Raw genomic sequence first — 17,036 nt, forward strand, 5'->3', positions numbered from 1 at the left:
TATACATCAATTTTGAGGTTTTATAGTGTTCGGGCGATTATTTATTTTTATTTTTTATTTTTTTGCATATTCAGTTTCTAGTCTAAATAAGACCTACGGTCGTCTGCCGCACTCACCTGAGCACAAGTACTCCTCACTGCGGTAGTCGAACGGGGCTGGGCAAAGTGCAGACTCTTGAAAGAATAAGTGCAAACTGCGAAGCCAAAGCAAGCGCCTCAGGCAATTTCAGATTTAACAAGCAAGACGACAGGGAGGGAGAGAGCGAGAAAAGAGAGCTCGCAGGCAGACGATATATAACGCGCTACTTTTCCGCGAGTACTGCCAGCTTGGCCTGCAAAGACAAGTAGACGGCACCGTTGGGATTTGGACTGATTTAAGATTGACCTACAATCAAGCACCATTTTTCATGAAGGCGCCGCGGAAGAGAGAAAAAAATCCGCCTTGAGACTTGGATTAAACATTAATGGGAAAGCTATGGAGGACTTCAGAAGGACTGCATTTCGGAAGAAGAACAACCCATACCTGCCAGAGACTGCGCAGGTCCAGACAGGTGAGATCCGCCGGCAACAGCGTAACACCCGATCAGCTTTGTGTTATGTTATGCGATCTCCGTGAAAGACTCGTATCTTATTCTGATCTTGTCTTCGCTCCACTTTATTTTTGACATCAGTAAGGCTTAATAAAGATCACTGTATGCCTGATGCCCAATCGGCGTTTAGAAAAATGAAAAAAAAAACGTCGCTTTGCAGAACTTTACCTGCTCATGCTCAACTTTTTTCCATAACATTCTTACACTGCAAACTATATGCCTGCCAGTTCAGTCCATACCTCAGAGTGTTGAATTTTGTGCCTGTGTTCGACTTGAAAGAAATGGATGTGGATTTATAAAGCGCTCTGGAATGGCGTTGAGGCCTCGCTGAGAAGTATTTAGCTTTAGGATGAATTGGGGATTTTACTACTGATAAAGTTTTGTTTTTTTTGTTTGTTGTTGTTTTTTTTTTTATCATTTACCAAATTTATTTGCTTAGTTCCATAGTTATTTATTTATTAGCTGGCGTTTTTTTTTTTTAACTTGACCTCTATTTTACATTTATACTTTAACCCCCTTATATTTGTAATTTGCGTTATGGCCAATGGAATTATGATTAAAATGGATCACATTTAAATGTTGTCAGCTGTAACCGTATAACTGAATGGTTTAAAGATATTTGTATAAATTTGAGTACTGTTGAGGTTCATATATTTACTGCAAATAAACTTACCAACCTGATTGATGCATCCACGACGATAGGCCTGCGTTTACCATTTAAAACAGGGGTGCCCACACTTTTTCGGCTTGCGAGCTACTTCTAAAATGACCAGGTCGAAATGATCTACCTACATTAAAAATGAGATAATATATATAGTAAACATTTTTACATAAAATGTATGCCGTCGTACCATGCATAACTGAATAACCTTTATAGCACAATAACAATTCAATACATTTATGGTCACTACAGTATTTGTATTTAATAATCGTCATGTGGGAAAAGGCTGACTTGCATAAATAAGTAGAGCCGAATAATGCAGTCAAGGAGCTTTTGAATTCAGCCGAGTGAAAAATGACGGCTGTCCGATTAACTGCGATTTTAGTTCCCTCTCCTTTCTCTTTCTCAGATCGCTTTTTGGAAGGATGTCAGTTTCGTGGTTGTTATGAACAGTTCGAAAATGCCTTTCCACATTATCCTTCTTTGGAATAGCAATGATAGATTGACAGATCAGACAAACTAAAAAATCGCACTACCTTTGCGATCTACCGGTCGATCGCGATCGACACATTGGGCACCCCGATTTAAAATGTTGGCTTGCTGTACGTTTCAAATTGAGACGTGTGTTTTCTTTGACTTGTTCCATTACATTATCTGCATGGTCCTAAAACAGCAATTTTAATTTTGTATAGTGGCCTTCACAAATTACTCTCTTCAGTCGGTGCTAAGCAAGGCCTACAATTGTACAATGGGAACAGCCAGCCTAAAATAAAAGATTATGCAATGGAAATTAAAATGTAATGAAATGTTGAAGAGCCAACACAAGTAAACCTAAAGTAGAACATTAGAAATATCAAGAGGAGAACAGGCTTTTCAGCCGACTGTTCTATCCACTTAATTCTTCTACAATAACATCAAGTCTAGTTTTAAAAGTCCCTAAAGCCATACTATTTACCACATTATTTGGTAGCTTATTCCAAGTATCTGTGGTTCTCTGTGTGAAGAAAAACTTACTAATGTTTGCACAAAATTTACCCTTAACATGTTTCCAATTGTGTCCCTGCATTATTGTTGAACTCATTTTAAAATAAGTTTTGATCCACTGTACTATTTCCCTTCATGATTTAAAACACTTTATTCGTGACTCCTGTTAATCTCCTTTTGCTTAAACTGAAACGACTCAACACTTTAAATCTCATAACTCATCCGTTGTAGCCCTAGAATCAGTCTAGTCACTCTTCTCTGAACCTTTTCTAGCATTTCTTTCTTTTTTTAATAGCCTGGAGAGCAAAACTGCTCACAGTACTCCAGAATATGTCTAACCAGTGCCTTAAAAAGCTTGAGCATAACCTCTCTGGACTTGTACTCTGTACATCAGGCTATATAACTTAACATTCTAGCCTTCTTACTGGCTTCTGAACGCCATCTGGAATTTGATAGTGTCAAGTCCACTATGACTCCCAAATCCTTCTCATAATATGTACTTTTGATTTTTAGACCACCTATTGTGTCATCATACTGAACATTTTACTTCTAATGTTTAATACTTTACATTGACTGACAAAAAGTGTAATCTGCCAAAAATCTGCTCAAGCATGTATGCTATCCAAGTCCCTCTGTAATGACTCAATGGATTCTAGATTCTCTGCCATTTCTCCAGGGTTGGTATAATCTGCAAACTTAACTAGCTTGTAATTTATATTTCTGTCAAAATCACAGAGATGTGTGTGTATGTGTGTATATGTATATGTATATGGTACCCAGCCGGGACGCCAAGGAGGACTGGAGGAGGGCTTGCGCCGCCTCCAGACCACAAGGGGGTAACCGTCCTGGTTGCTCAGGGGACGCCCCAATGCCTACAGAGCCCTGGACCTCCGCACTTCCACCACACCCGGAAGTGCTTGGGGGAAGAGGATCGGGGACACCCAGAGTGCTTCTGGGTACACAGCAGGCACTTCCGCCACACTGGGGAGTGCCGGTGGAAGATTGCCAGAAAGCACCTGGAGCACATCCGGGTGACTATATAAAAGGTGCCGCCTCCCTTCATTCAAGGCTAGAATGAGGAGAAGGACAGAGCTTGAAGGAGAGGAGTGGAGGTGGCCTGAAGAGTGAGGCATTTGATATACATATATACACATATATTGTGGATGCTAGAGGTGCTGTTGCCCCATTGAACCCGTCAGACAGACGTCCCAGACACACGTATAAAAGCACAAGAACATTTTAATAACAATATTCTTCAAATACTGTGTCCAAAGCACCGCAATCCACAATTCTTTTGATCAATACAATAATACATACAATCCTCCACTCCCAGCAGCTCTGTCCTCTACCACCCAACTCCAGCTCAGTCTGCTGGGGTTTCCCACAGTCCTTTTAAAGTCTATGACCCGGAAGCATTTCTTCTCCAGGTCAACTCCACAACTTCGTTCATCAAATGCCCTGGAAGTACTGTGGGCTTCTGTCCTCGTGACCCTGAAGTACTTCCGGGGTGGCGTAATCCTAAAAGTACCCAGGTTCTTGGTGAGCTCCCCCTGGTGGCACCCACAGCCCCCAACAGGGCTGAAGAGACAGACTCCATGTTCCATGCTGCCCTGCAGGAATCCGAGGAGTCATTTCTATCCAGGGGAGCTGCCATGTAGCGATGTAGCATTCCGGGGCATGTAGTGTCCTGTAAAGGCGTTTTTTTCCAGTTGAGTCCTGTACGGACTGAAATGCCAGCCGTCCCTCACAGTACTCCTTCTCCAGCCAAACATTATACTGTGAGGCGTCCAGCCCTGCAAGGGTAGTTCTTCCCCGGGAGGGACTGTCTGTTCTGACCGGACCACGGCTTCTTCCTGAAAAACATGAGCAGGAGAACAACGGGGAGACATGGCAGTTCTGTTTTGCTTTAATAACCTCTCCTGTTCTCCCTGGACAGTTTCGTGAAAGGTGGCCCAGTTGATGGCAATCAAAACACAGCCTCCTCTCATTTTGAATTGTCCTGCGGGACTGGAAGCAGGCCGGCAACTCCTGCGTGGCCCTTTGCCCATCTGGGGGTGGACTATCTCCCCGCCCACGCGGAGAGCGTCCCCTCCACACTCTCCCTTTGTCAGGAGCTCCCGGTTTTTCCTGCGGGCACTCCTTTTCAATCTGGGGCTTGCTTACAGTTTGGGTCTCTCTTTGGATAAGAGAGAGACCCTTTACTGTCTGCATCCCTTTTGATTTATGTATGACCGAGGCTAATGTCTTAAGGTACGGGTCCCCTCCCAAGCCAGCACTATCTCGCGCTCCAATGGTTCCTCCCCTTCTATTGAGCCCTCGGTCATTATTTCCCTATCAACTGTGGAACGCGAGACCACTTGGCAACTGATACTGGCAACTCGCGTTGCCCGTGTGACCTGTGTCCCGACTTCATGTATGGTCCCAGATATGCTTATCGGTACCACCAAATCAGACCTCTGTGGGAGTCTCTGTCCGTAGCGGCATAAATATTCCTCCACTTATCTCGGAGGTGCCTCGGCCATCACTCCCAATTCCTCGATTATGTTTTTAATCGATGTGATGATCTGTAAGAAGCTTAAGACAATGTCTATTAATTTTTCGAGGTCCCGTACATTAAAGTCTTTCTCCTGATCAGCTGGAGGCTCACTCAGGCTTTCAAAACCCCAGCTCTCCAGCTGCGAGCCGACAGGCTTCTCTTGTGCCTGCGCCGTTGGGTCTCGCACAGCCTTTTGGGATTTGGAGTTCTCCATGTTAGAGGCCCAGGTTGCCGCTACCGGCTGACTGCAATTCACCTTTTCTACTTTAGCGAGGGATCGTTCAGTCATATCCCAGCCATTTTTATTTGTGGCTGGTGTTGCTTTGCTGGCCTCCCCCTTCCCCTTCAGGCAGCGCGATTCCGTTGGGGACACGATGACCTCACCTACGGAGTGATGCTGATCTTCTCCCCATGATGCTTCCAGGTTGGTCACGTATTCGTTGCTGTCCGATGTCATGCGGAAGACTTTCGGGTTCCCCTCGGCTAATGCACAACCATCTTTGGGAAGGTTTGCCATTTGAATTACGACCTCTGGGTGCACTCCATCTACGAGGTATGAGCAGGGAACAAAATAGGTTATTTTAAAGATGTTGTTAATCTCTTCCCCAGCACATACCTTGTTTTTGTTATCGGCACCCAGAAAATTGTCCTCCCGTCCGACGGTGTCACTCCGTTGTTCCTTATGGACGCAGGGGCTGTCAGGCATTAGACTTTTCTCCGCAGTCTCAGTCGGATTCGTCGTCTTCTTTTTCCCCATGACGAATGAACGAAATGGGTTGGGCGGTTTCGTGTGTCGCTGTCTGGGGGTTCGGTCCACGTTAATTTTAAAAGGTTTCTGACCAAATAGACGGCCAGAATCCTGCCGACTATGCCTATTGTTGACGCTAAAGGGGGCTGTTGCCCCGTTGAACCCGTCAGACAGATGTCCCAGAATCGCGTATAAAAGCACAAGAAGATTTTAATAACAATATTCTTCAAATGCTGTGTCCAAAGCACCACAATCCACAATTCTTTTGATCAATACAATAATAACAATAATACATACAATCCTCCACTCCCAGCAGCTCTGTCCTCTACCACCCAACTCTGGCTCGGTCTGCAGGGGTTTCCCACAGTCCTTTTAAAGTCTATGACCCAGAAGCATTTTTTCTCCAGGTCAACTCCACAACTTCCTTCATCAAGTGCCCCGGAAGTACTGCAGGCTTCTGTCCTCGTGACCCCAAAGTACTTCCAGGGTGGCATAATCCTAAAAGTCCCCGGGTTCTTGGTGAGCTCCCCCTGGTGGCACACATGGCACCCAGCAGGGCTGAAGAGACAGACTCTACGTCCCATGCTGCCCTGTGGAATCCGAGGAGCCATTTCTATCCAGGGGAGCTGCCATCTAGCATTCCGGGGGATGTAGTGTCCTGTAAAGGCTGTTTTTTTTCTGAGTCTGAGACTCAGATCGTCTAATTCGTGTTGCCAGCGAGAATTAAAAGATTCCAAAAACATTGGTGCAGTATGAAGTGCTGTGAGACGGAGACTTTTAATATGAGATTCTTTCAAGACCACATTTGTCTAACCTCAGTTGTGTGAATGCTTTTGTCAGACACAGTTCCTGTGCTCTCAGCTCTTAGCCATATGAATGCTTTTGGCAGACACGCTTCCTGTGCTCTCAGCTCCTAAATTTTATTAGGACAATAATGTTTTATGTTCTAGATGACACATCAACGACTAATGGAAGAAGAGAGCATGGACAAACATTCGAAAAAGTAATTTTATTTATTAGAGAGAGAAATGATATTCACTTACAGGCAGTTATACGTTGCATTGTCACGATGCAAATCCACACACGGAATCAAAATTCAATGCCATCTTGAAGAAAAGTTAATTCCAAATATTGTTTTTAGTAAAGTTTTAAAGTATAAGTGAAAATAATGCATGTGTAACAATTCCCATGAAAATAACAGTCTCTTAAAATTGTATCCGGTTAACCAAACCTGTGGGTGGGCAAGCGAAGTGAGCAGGGGGTGGAACCCCTTAGTATTTGTGTGTGTGTGTGTATATATGTATGTATATGTGTGTGTGTGTGTGTATATATGTATGTATATGTGTGTGTGTGTGTGTATATATATATATATATATATAAAAGCAGGAGCCCTAGCACTGACTCCTATGGAACACCACTCTTAGCATCATCTTGTTCTGATAAGGTTCCTCACATTATTACTCTCTTCTTCCTGTGGCTGAGCCAATCTTTTCACCTATCTATACACCACGCCCCAAACTCCCACTTCTTTTACTTTGATACCCAACCTCTCTTGTGGCTCCTTATCAAATGCTTTCTGAAGAATTCATTGAAAATCTGTTCCAATAATATAGTAAAACTGTAATCCAAACAAGTGTAACATCCTTTTTACTCATTAGCCTTACAAACCTGCTTATTCTAGTTCAGGGTAGTGGGGAGCTAACGCCTATGGAGAGAGTATCAAGTTCAAGGCAGCACCACTCCATTGCAAGGCACACTTGCTCATATTGAAGCTGTTTATAGTCACCAACTATTCTGAGATGTGGGAAGAAAACCAGAATTTCCTAAGAAGACATTGCATACATACATTCCTAAGAATGATAACAACCAGACCGTAACTATTGTACTACAGTGCTGTTCACTCTTTGATATAGAAGATTTCAGTCTGTGAATGTTGTAACTTTTTAAACGAGAGTTATACTGATGTGAAACTTGGTTTCTTTGAAGAGTGGCTTGATGGGTGGAGTGCTGAACTCTAAACCGATGACTGCCAGTTCATTTTAACCACTAAGTAAGCCTGATACAATGTACGTCACTTTCTCTTTGCTATAAATGTAAACAACTGGCCAATAGTTGTTCTTGTACTTCATGCTTTCAAGATAGTGTTCATCACACAAAGACATTGTGTACAGAAAGTTATTTGATACACCATACCATTGAGATTTTTCTTTCGTAACTTAGAGGCATGTGTGTTAGGTTGGTTTAGATTGTTCTATTTAGATGTGATTGGGCCCTGCAATGAGCTGGCGTCTTGCTCAACATTAGTTCCTGCTCTGCACCTAGCACAGTCAATACAAACAAATTAGAAAGTAAATGATTTGTTTGAAATGAATAATTTTCAACTGTAAAAACACTGATAAAATCCAATCTTAGTTTAGATTTTTCCAAGTATGTATCCATTTAGAACTGGCTTTCTTTACCATTGCAACCCAAACTGGCACAGATTCATGAACTTCTCCTGGTTGTCAGTATTTTATTGTATGCATATTCAAAGCCCAGTAATGAAATTGTGAGTTATGTAGTGCCATGAAGCCATCAGCCTTAGATCTCTAAAAAGGTCAGCTTTTTGATGCATGGATGTTTTCAGGTCCAGATAAGTGATGTTGCAATTGAATCTAACTTCTGACAGAATTTTTTGATGATTTATGTAGAGAAGCTCTGTAAATGATATAGGAACTTGGGAGAGCATTAATTCTCCCACCTAAAGTAATGTGGAGGGAAGATCATCTGTTAATGTCTCGTTTGATATTTTTCATTGTGCTATAAAATGGTGTTTAAAGAGATCTTCATGTTTCCTTGTAATATTTGTCCCTAGATAACTGTTATGATACAGTTGGTGAAAAGCTATCCAGCCTTGTCTAACGTGCCATAGAGTTCACTGCAACAGGCACACTTTTATTTAAGGTAAATTTGAATCCAGAGATCTTAAGTTCTCCTAAGAGGTCTAATACTAGTGGTATAGATGATTGTGGGTCTGACATATTTTATTTATTGCAGTTGTGTAACACTGAGCACACATGGGAAAAGTGGCACTGATTTAGGTGATGCCCTTTTTTTAATAATCGCTCTTGGTTAATTGACTTCTGGTCAATGAAGGTACCAAATAGCTTAAGACTATTGACAAGGAAGACGGGGAAGAGATGATAATGAACTAAAAGTCATGACAGCAATAAGTACATTACAGAGCTTTAAAGGGAAAATTGCATTATCAACTTCTGAAGCAGAAGACAGACAGTAAAAAGTGAGCTGTATGGAGTTCAATTGTATATAAAGAAAGTGAAGAAACAAAAGCCTTCTGTCAGTATGGCTCACCCAGAACATGACTTTACACCTGTGGGTTATAAAATTTTAAGATTTAATTTAATTCTGACTTATTTGTATGAGACACTTTTAGTTGTAACACTCATACTTTTATATGCATTTACAACAACAACAACAACATTTATTTATATAGCACATTTTCATACAAACAGTAGCTCAAAGTGCTTTACATATTAAAGAATAGAAAAATGAAAGACACAATTATAAAACAAAATAAATCAACATTAACATCAAATAAGAGTAAGGTTCAATGGCCAGGGGACAGAAAAACAAAAACTCCAGACGGCTGGAGAAAAATAAAATCTGTAGGGATTCCAGACCATGAGACCGCCCAGTCCCCTCTGGGCATTCTACCTAACATAAATGAAACAGTCCTCTTTGGATTTAGGGTTCTCACGGAAGGGCTTGATGATGATGATGGTCACGTAGACTTCTGCCTTTTAATCCGTCCATCATTGTTGGAGCATCATGAAGCTTTGAGTAGGTGGAGGTGGCGCAGGCCACCACCACAAAGAAACCGGAAAAAGAAACAGAAAAGAGAGTAGGGGTCAGTACCGATTTTAGAGCCACCATGAATAGTTATTTTGAGGAGATTGAACATATAGAGTATCAGGATTAAGTTAAATTAAGATTAAAATGAAGTTATAAAAAGGCCATGTTAAAGTAATGTGTTTTCAGCAGTGTTTTAAAGTGCTCTACTGTATCAGCCTGGCGAATTCCTATTGGCAGGCTATTCCAGATTTTAGGTGCATAGCAGCAGAAGGCCGCCTCACCACTTCTTTTAAGTTTTGTTCTTGGAATTCTAAGGAGACACTCATTTGAGGATCTGAGGTTACGATTTGGAATATAAGGTGTCAGACATTCCGATATATAAGATGGGCGAGATTATTTAAGGCTTTATAAACCATAAGCAGAATTTTAAAGTCAATTCTGAATGACACAGGTAACCAGTGTAGTGACATTAAAACTGGAGAAATGTGTTCGATTTTCTTTTCCTAGTTAGGATTCTAGCAGCTGCATTCTGCACTAGTTGCAAACGATTTATATCTTTTGGGTAGTCCTGAGAGGAGTGCGTTACAGTAATCTAGTCGACTGAAAACAAACGCGTGAACTAATTTCTCAGCATCTTTCAGTGATATAAGAGGTCTAACTTTACTTATGTTTCTTAAGTGAAAAATGCTGTCCTAATGATCTGATTAATATGTGATTTAAAATTCAGATTACAGTCAACAATCACCCCTAAGCTTTTTACCTCCGTCTTGACTTTTAATCCTAATGTATCCAGTTTATTTCTAATAGCCTCATTGTATCCATTATTGCTGATCACTAAAATTTCAGTTTCTCTTTATTTAACTTGAGAAAATTACTATTCATCCATTCTGAGATACAAGTCAGACATTGTGTTAGTGAATCAATAGAATCAGGGTCATCAGGAGCTATTGATAAGTACAGCTGTGTGTCATCAGCATAGCTGTGGTAGCTCACGTTGTGCCCTGAGATAATCTGACCTAACGGAAGCATGTAGATTGAGAATAACAGCGACCCAGGATAGAGCCTTGTGGAACACCATATGGATATCATGTGTCTTGAGTTGTAATTCCCACAACTAACAAAATATTTTCTCCCTGTCAGGTAGGATTCAAACCAATTTAAGACACTGCCAGAGAGGCCCACCCATTGACTAAGGCGATTTCTAAGAATGTTGTGATCAATGGTGTCAAATGCAGCACTCAGATCTAAGAGGATGAGAACAGATAAATGGCCTCTGTCTGCATTCACCGCAAATCATTTACTACTTTAACGAGTGCAGTTTCTGTGCTGTGATTTGTTCTAAAACCCGACTGAAATTTATCAAGAATAGCATGTTTATTTAGGTGGTCATTTAACTGCATAATGACTGCCTTCTCCAGAACTTTACTTAAGAAAGGCAGGTTAGAGATGGGTCTAAAATTTTCAAGAGCTGAGGGGTCAAGATTATGTTTCTTAAGTAGGGGTTTAACTACAGCAGTCTTAAGACAGTCTGGGAAGACCCCAGTATCTAGTGATGAATTTACTATGTCTAGAACATTATCAATTAGCACGCCTGATACTTCTTTGAAAAACCTTGTTGGTATTGGGTCAAGGACGCAGGTGGAGGGTTTTAATTGAGAGATTATTTTCTTTAAATCAGGTAAATCTATCCTAGTGAAAGAGTTTAATTTGTTTATAACAGGATGCTGGGGTTTAGGAGGATCCTTAGTGTTGGGGAGATATACTATGTTATTTCTAATATCATTAATTTTTGATTGAAAATACAGCGACAGCCTCACAGGTTTCACTGGAAGCACTTAGGAGGCATTCCTTTGAGCTACCTGGGTTTAGTAGGCGATCAATTGTTGAAAATAAGACTCTGGGATTACTAGCATTGTTATTTATAATCTTAGAGAAATAGCAGCGTCTCTCAAGACGGACAGTGTTATTGTATTCTGTTATTTTGACTTTTAATATTTCGTGGTGGATAGTAAGTTTACTCTTCCTCCATTGACGCTCAGCTCTACGGCATGTTCTCTTTAAATCAGACACTCTTTGGGTCTTCCATGGTATACCAATGCTAGAAGATTTTTTCACTGTCTTTTCAGGTGCAACTATGTCAACAGCAGCTCTCACTTTAGAATTAAATCTTTCCACCTTACTATTTACATTGTCCTCGCTATTATAGCTGGCACTATAAACGGACTGATTGCTTAAAATGTTTGTAAGTTTTAAAGCTGCTGCCGAATCAAAGAAGCGTTTTTAACAATATGCTTCTCATGAGTGTTTTTTATCATTATTTCTATATTAAAAAGTAGAAGAAAATGGTCTGATAGACCAATATCAATGATCTGTTTTATATCAACTTTCAGTCCTTTAGTAATCACTAAGTCTAATGTATGACCTGCTTTATGTGTAGGCTGATTTATGAGTTGTCTCAAATCAAAAGAATCCAGGAGGTTCATAAATTCTTTTACTTTTAGATCACACTGATTATCTATATGAAAATTAAAGTCACCAACTATTAGGAGTGTGTCATAGTTAGTAATTAAAATTGACATTAAGTCAGAGAATTCCTCAAAAAACGACGCGTTATATTTAGGAGGTCTATCCACGGATAGTACTAGAACTTGAGAATCTCCATGGATAACAACGGCGAGATACTCAAAGGACTTGAACTTACCAAAACTGATATCTTTACATTTTAATCGGCTCGAGTAAATGTTAGCCAATCCGCCCCCCCTTTTTCCCTGGCTGTCTGCCCGAGTAAAACTGTAATCTGGAGGCGCAGATTCGATTAAAACTGCCGCGGCATCTGAATTTAAAATTCCATCCAATCATAAGCAAACAATAATTCAGTCCTAAAATCATCCGTAGAAGACTAAATTTTTAAATATTCAACAATTTATAAAAATAACATTTATATGTATATTGCTGTTTCTGCGTTTAATGTTCAAAAGTATTTTATCCTGTGTTTTTTTGATATGAATAAGAAAATGTTCCCATTTTCCTAGTACAAGTAAAAAATGAGTGGTTAAGGTTTTGGACTTGGATCTAGAATCTAGAATCCATTGAGTCATTACAGAGGGACATGTAGATTTGTGGCAGATGAAATTTATTGTCAGTAAATGTGAAGTATTACACATAGGAAGTAAATATTTTAAGCCTGATTAGAAAATCAAAATTACATATTGTGAGAGGGATTTAGGAGTCATAGCGGGCTCCACTATCAGTTTCTAGCCAGTGCTTAGAAGTCATTAAGAAGGCTAATTGAATGTAAAGTTTTCACGATGCGTAAACTACACGTCTAAAGAAGCTATGCTCAAGCTTTAAATTTGAGGTTGTGGGTTCAAACCCCACTACTGACACTGTGTAACCCTGAGCAAGTCACTTGACCTGCCTGTGCTCCAATTAGAAAACCAAAAGAAATGTAACCAGTTGTATCATAAATGGTGGTGTGGCCTTGGATAAAAGCATCAGCCAAAAACGTAAATGTGAAATGTAAATGTAAGATGAGACTGAAGTAAGGCTAATAGATAAGACCAGAGCCTTTATGTTCATGGTCACATTTATCAAGTTCATGTGTACATTTCACAATGACCATTTGTAAAAGCTGTGCCTACACTTAGTTGTGTAAGTGCTAACAGTCTACAGCTTTTGCAAAAACGTAACAGGGATAAACAAGTGACTAAACAGAATGTTAAAGGTCTTTAATGATACAGTTTGACATTCTAAGGCCGCATGTGTTATAAATGCCCTGAACAGAAGAGAGCTCTTTGGGTCCTTTACAACCCTCTTTGGTAGTTGTGATCCCGATTTGTGCCATTCCGGGATGTTGTTGCCACAGTGAATATGGATCTCATTATACAGTTGGTGAGCATAAAAGTAGATGCCTGGGGCCTCATGCATACCGCCATGCATAGAATTCACACTAAAACATGGCGTAAGGACAAAAGCGGAAATGTGAGTACACACACAAAAAAGGCATAAATCTGTGCGTTCGTCAACTTCCACGTTCTTTTGATCCATAAATCCTGGTTTGCGTGAAAAGTAACGCACATGCAAACACCTGCCGCCAATCCCCAAACTCCACCCAGAATTACGCCTCTTTGAATATACAAATCAATATAAATACCCCTATAGCTCAGCTTTCTGTGAAAAGGCAACGGCGAAAGCACGGGGGGAAATAGAAGAATTTCAGCGAATACCAAGTGGAGGCAAGGAAAAACATACTATTTGTTGGTTTAAATAGTGTATAAACAACAAAAGAAAGTTGATCAAGTGACATAGTGTTGGAGAAACCTCAGGGCACACACACACGCACACCAAGCACACACTAGGGACAATTTAGAATCGTCAATGCACCTAAAATTCATGTCTTTGAACATGCAAACTTCATGCAGGGAGGACCCGGGAAGCGAACCTGGTCTCCTAACTGCGAGGCAGCATCGCTACCCACTGCGCCACCATACCGACAATAGGGTCAGCAAATCCAAAATATAGGTTACTGGCCCAGTTTGTTTAATGACAGTATAGAGACCAATAAACCTCATGCATAATTTTTGGCTAATTTTTGAGAGACAACCCTCAGGAAGATTTATCACTTGGCAATCTTCACCTTCTGGTTTACCTGAAACTCTGGGGCTAGCTTATATCTATGGCCTTCAAATTGTGTGGTAGAGGTTGCTACTCTTCCAGGTTGTTCTGAAATAGATACTGAATTTTGGAACCTGGAAACTTATGGTAGGAATTGATGAGTTTACTGAAGTTCTTTCCATAAGGCATACAGACACTCAAATGGTAACACTTTAATATTGTGGCTGTTTGATTATTCTTATTTTAACAGTCTGAAAGAATTTAGCCAAACACAAGACTCCTGTCTGACTGGCATCTACGGCACATCTCAAGAATTTCATAGGATTTTATTAGTAACCTGTTTCTGGCAGTTACATTGTGGTCTGATATTAAGTTTACTTTCTTACCTATGTCAGATCCAAAGAATTGCCAAAGTTCCACAATACCTGCAGACATTTTGCCAGAGATTTTTGGTTGTATATTGACTATTGACTATATTTGACAATTTGTGTAATCTGAAATTTATTTTACAAAAATATCTGACAGTTCCTTTGTTGTTATAACATTTTGCATTGCATAAATTTAGACCTTTTTGAAAGTGAATAATGAAATCCTTGGTCAGTCTGCTTTGAGGAATAATTGGTTGCAGTAATCCTATAAGAAATCCAAGCTCTGACGTCTCTCTTTTATATCTTTCATTAGCATGAATAAATTCTTTAATAATTTGATGAATGTTTTTCTACCAGGAATAACATTTGTTTAATTTAGTGGTTTTGGTAACCCTTGGGCAACCAAACACAAGAGAACTGTGTCCCCAAAGTAAAATGTTTCTTCTAACATCCTGAGATCAAGTCAGGTCAGGTTGGGGAGCATGAACTGGTACAGCGCATTGCCGCACCTGCCACACAATGAAATAACTTGGGATCCTCGTTGGCAAGACACGCAATCCAGTCACACCCCCTGGAAATTACCCTCTGCCACAGCCAGGTGTTACATGGGCCTCCCCTTAATCTCGTCCAGCTTGCTCAGGTCCTCAGCAATGAGGATCCTATGAGCTGGAACACCCTTGGGGAATCGCGCCACATGGCCGTAGTGCCGTAACTGATCCTCCCTCACAATGCAGGTAATGTGCCTTATTCAGGACTTCTTGAGCAACCACTTGTTCAACACTAAGTCAAACCAGCGGTACCCAAGGATTCTCCGAAGAGACACAGTACTTTGTCTCAGATCACTGGATAGCGCACAACCATATATCAACCATCTACCAAAACAAGAAGTACCATGACTCTAAAGACTTGAACCTGTGACTGGCTGTGATATCCAGCAAGTTCAAGGGGTTCCTACAAAGTGTCATGATGTCCCGCAGGGCATCTCGATCATCTGAGTTAAACGCTTTGCAAAAATCGACAAAGGTTGCAAAGAAACTCTTCCGATATTTGTGCTTGCGCTCTATGAGAACCTTCATTGCCAGGGGGTGGTCAACGGTAGACTTCTTAGGTATAAAACCAGACTGTGCTAGTCACTGGTAGATGAGCAAGTGATCATAGATCCTATTGAGGATAAACCTAGCAAGGAATTTAACTGGCACCAAGAAAAGTGTTATCCTCCTGTAGTTGCCCTAATCCAGGTGATCACCCTTCCCTTTCCAGATAGGGATGTCAAGTCCTGTTTTTCAGTCATTTGGGATGATGACAATCTCCTAAATGAGAGCAAAGATTACTTGCAATGCAAGGCAGACTGCCTTACCACCAGCTTGGAGAAGTTCACCCTGGATACCACAGATCCCTGCAGACTACCCTATCTTCAGCTGGTTCACCATCTTCAAAATTTCAGTGAGACTGGGTTGTTCACAGCTAACTGGAGGATTAGCTCAAGAACCTGGACCCAGAGATGACCAACGTCCTTGCCAGAGGATCAACTTGAAACAGCTGCTCAAAGTAGCCAGCCCAGCGGGTCACAATTGCAGCGTCATCTGTAAGGACCATTCCATAACCTGGCCTGACTGTGACTATCCAAGGAACAGGTCCAGATGTGTATAATGCTTCGATTTGTTTCTAAGCAGGACATGGGTCACTAGACCATAGATTGTGTGTCACCTGTTCACAGATTCTGGTAACAAATGACCCGTTCTCTGCCCTCGGAGCCCTCGCAGCCATTCTTCTCAGTTTTAGTACAGACTGGAGTTGCAATCAAGCCATGCCTCTTCTCGATATCCAGGGTGCCCTGCGAGATGAAACACCTCCTTCTGGGCACACTGGTAACACCAACATAACCTACATCAACCTTCAGGGTCTCCCACATAACATTAGGATCAGCAGTCTCATCCAAGTCTGTAAGTTCTTCACTTATTAGAAACAATCTGATCTTGGAGTCTGGCCAGGTCCAGCCTCATTTTCCTAGTAGGTGGTAGCCTACTAGACCTAAGCTGGATCTTCAGAGTAGCAACAAAAAGTCTGTGGTCAGAATTCACAAACTAGGCACTTGTGTTGACCCTGCAGTTTTGTAAGAGCCTCCAGTGTCTGCCCATGAGGATGTAATTGATCTCTTTCACTGCAACACTAGTATTGGATTGCCAAGTTCAACAATACGGCTCAGGGTGCTGGAACCAGGATCCAGCGATCTGCAGCCCCTGACCTTTTGCAAAATCAAGGAACATGGAGCTACTTGCACTACGGTTGCCAGACTCTGACGCAATCCTCATAACCAGCCCTATCAGTGCCAGTGGTCACACTGAAATCACCCATGACCAGAGGAGTGTCACCTTGCAGGCAACCCATCGGTCACCTAGCAAAGCTGCAAATAAAATGTCTCCGTCACCAAGACATTACTCACCATGTTTGGAGCATACACCAAGATAACAGACAAGGCACCCAGAGAGAGAGCATGCACTGATAGCATGTTGCCACTCCCCCCACACCACCTGGATTGGGACCCAGTTGCAACAGGTGACATCTGAGCACCACACTGGAACAGTGTGAGATTTTTGTCAGTGGCTGGAGTGCCAATCCTGCCACAAACCCCCATGTTTTCCCTGCAAGTTGGAGGACCATTTACAGGGCAGATGCAGTTTAAC

The 17,036-nt window shown here is 41.3% G+C and overlaps 1 protein-coding gene across 1 annotated transcript in view; it reads left to right on the forward strand.

The window, feature by feature from the left end:
* The first annotated feature begins 227 nt into the window (after positions 1 to 227).
* The window catches only part of LOC120539682 (FYVE, RhoGEF and PH domain-containing protein 4-like), a 343,618-nt gene continuing 326,809 nt past the window's right edge, over positions 228 to 17,036 (forward strand). The window contains exon 1 of the mRNA XM_039770027.1: positions 228 to 550. Coding sequence (XP_039625961.1) covers positions 475 to 550 — 76 coding nt within the window. The 5' untranslated portion in view covers positions 228 to 474. The remainder of the gene's footprint in view (positions 551 to 17,036) is intronic.

Source organism: Polypterus senegalus, chromosome 11, assembly GCF_016835505.1.
Source record: "Polypterus senegalus isolate Bchr_013 chromosome 11, ASM1683550v1, whole genome shotgun sequence".
NCBI lineage: Eukaryota > Metazoa > Chordata > Cladistia > Polypteriformes > Polypteridae > Polypterus > Polypterus senegalus.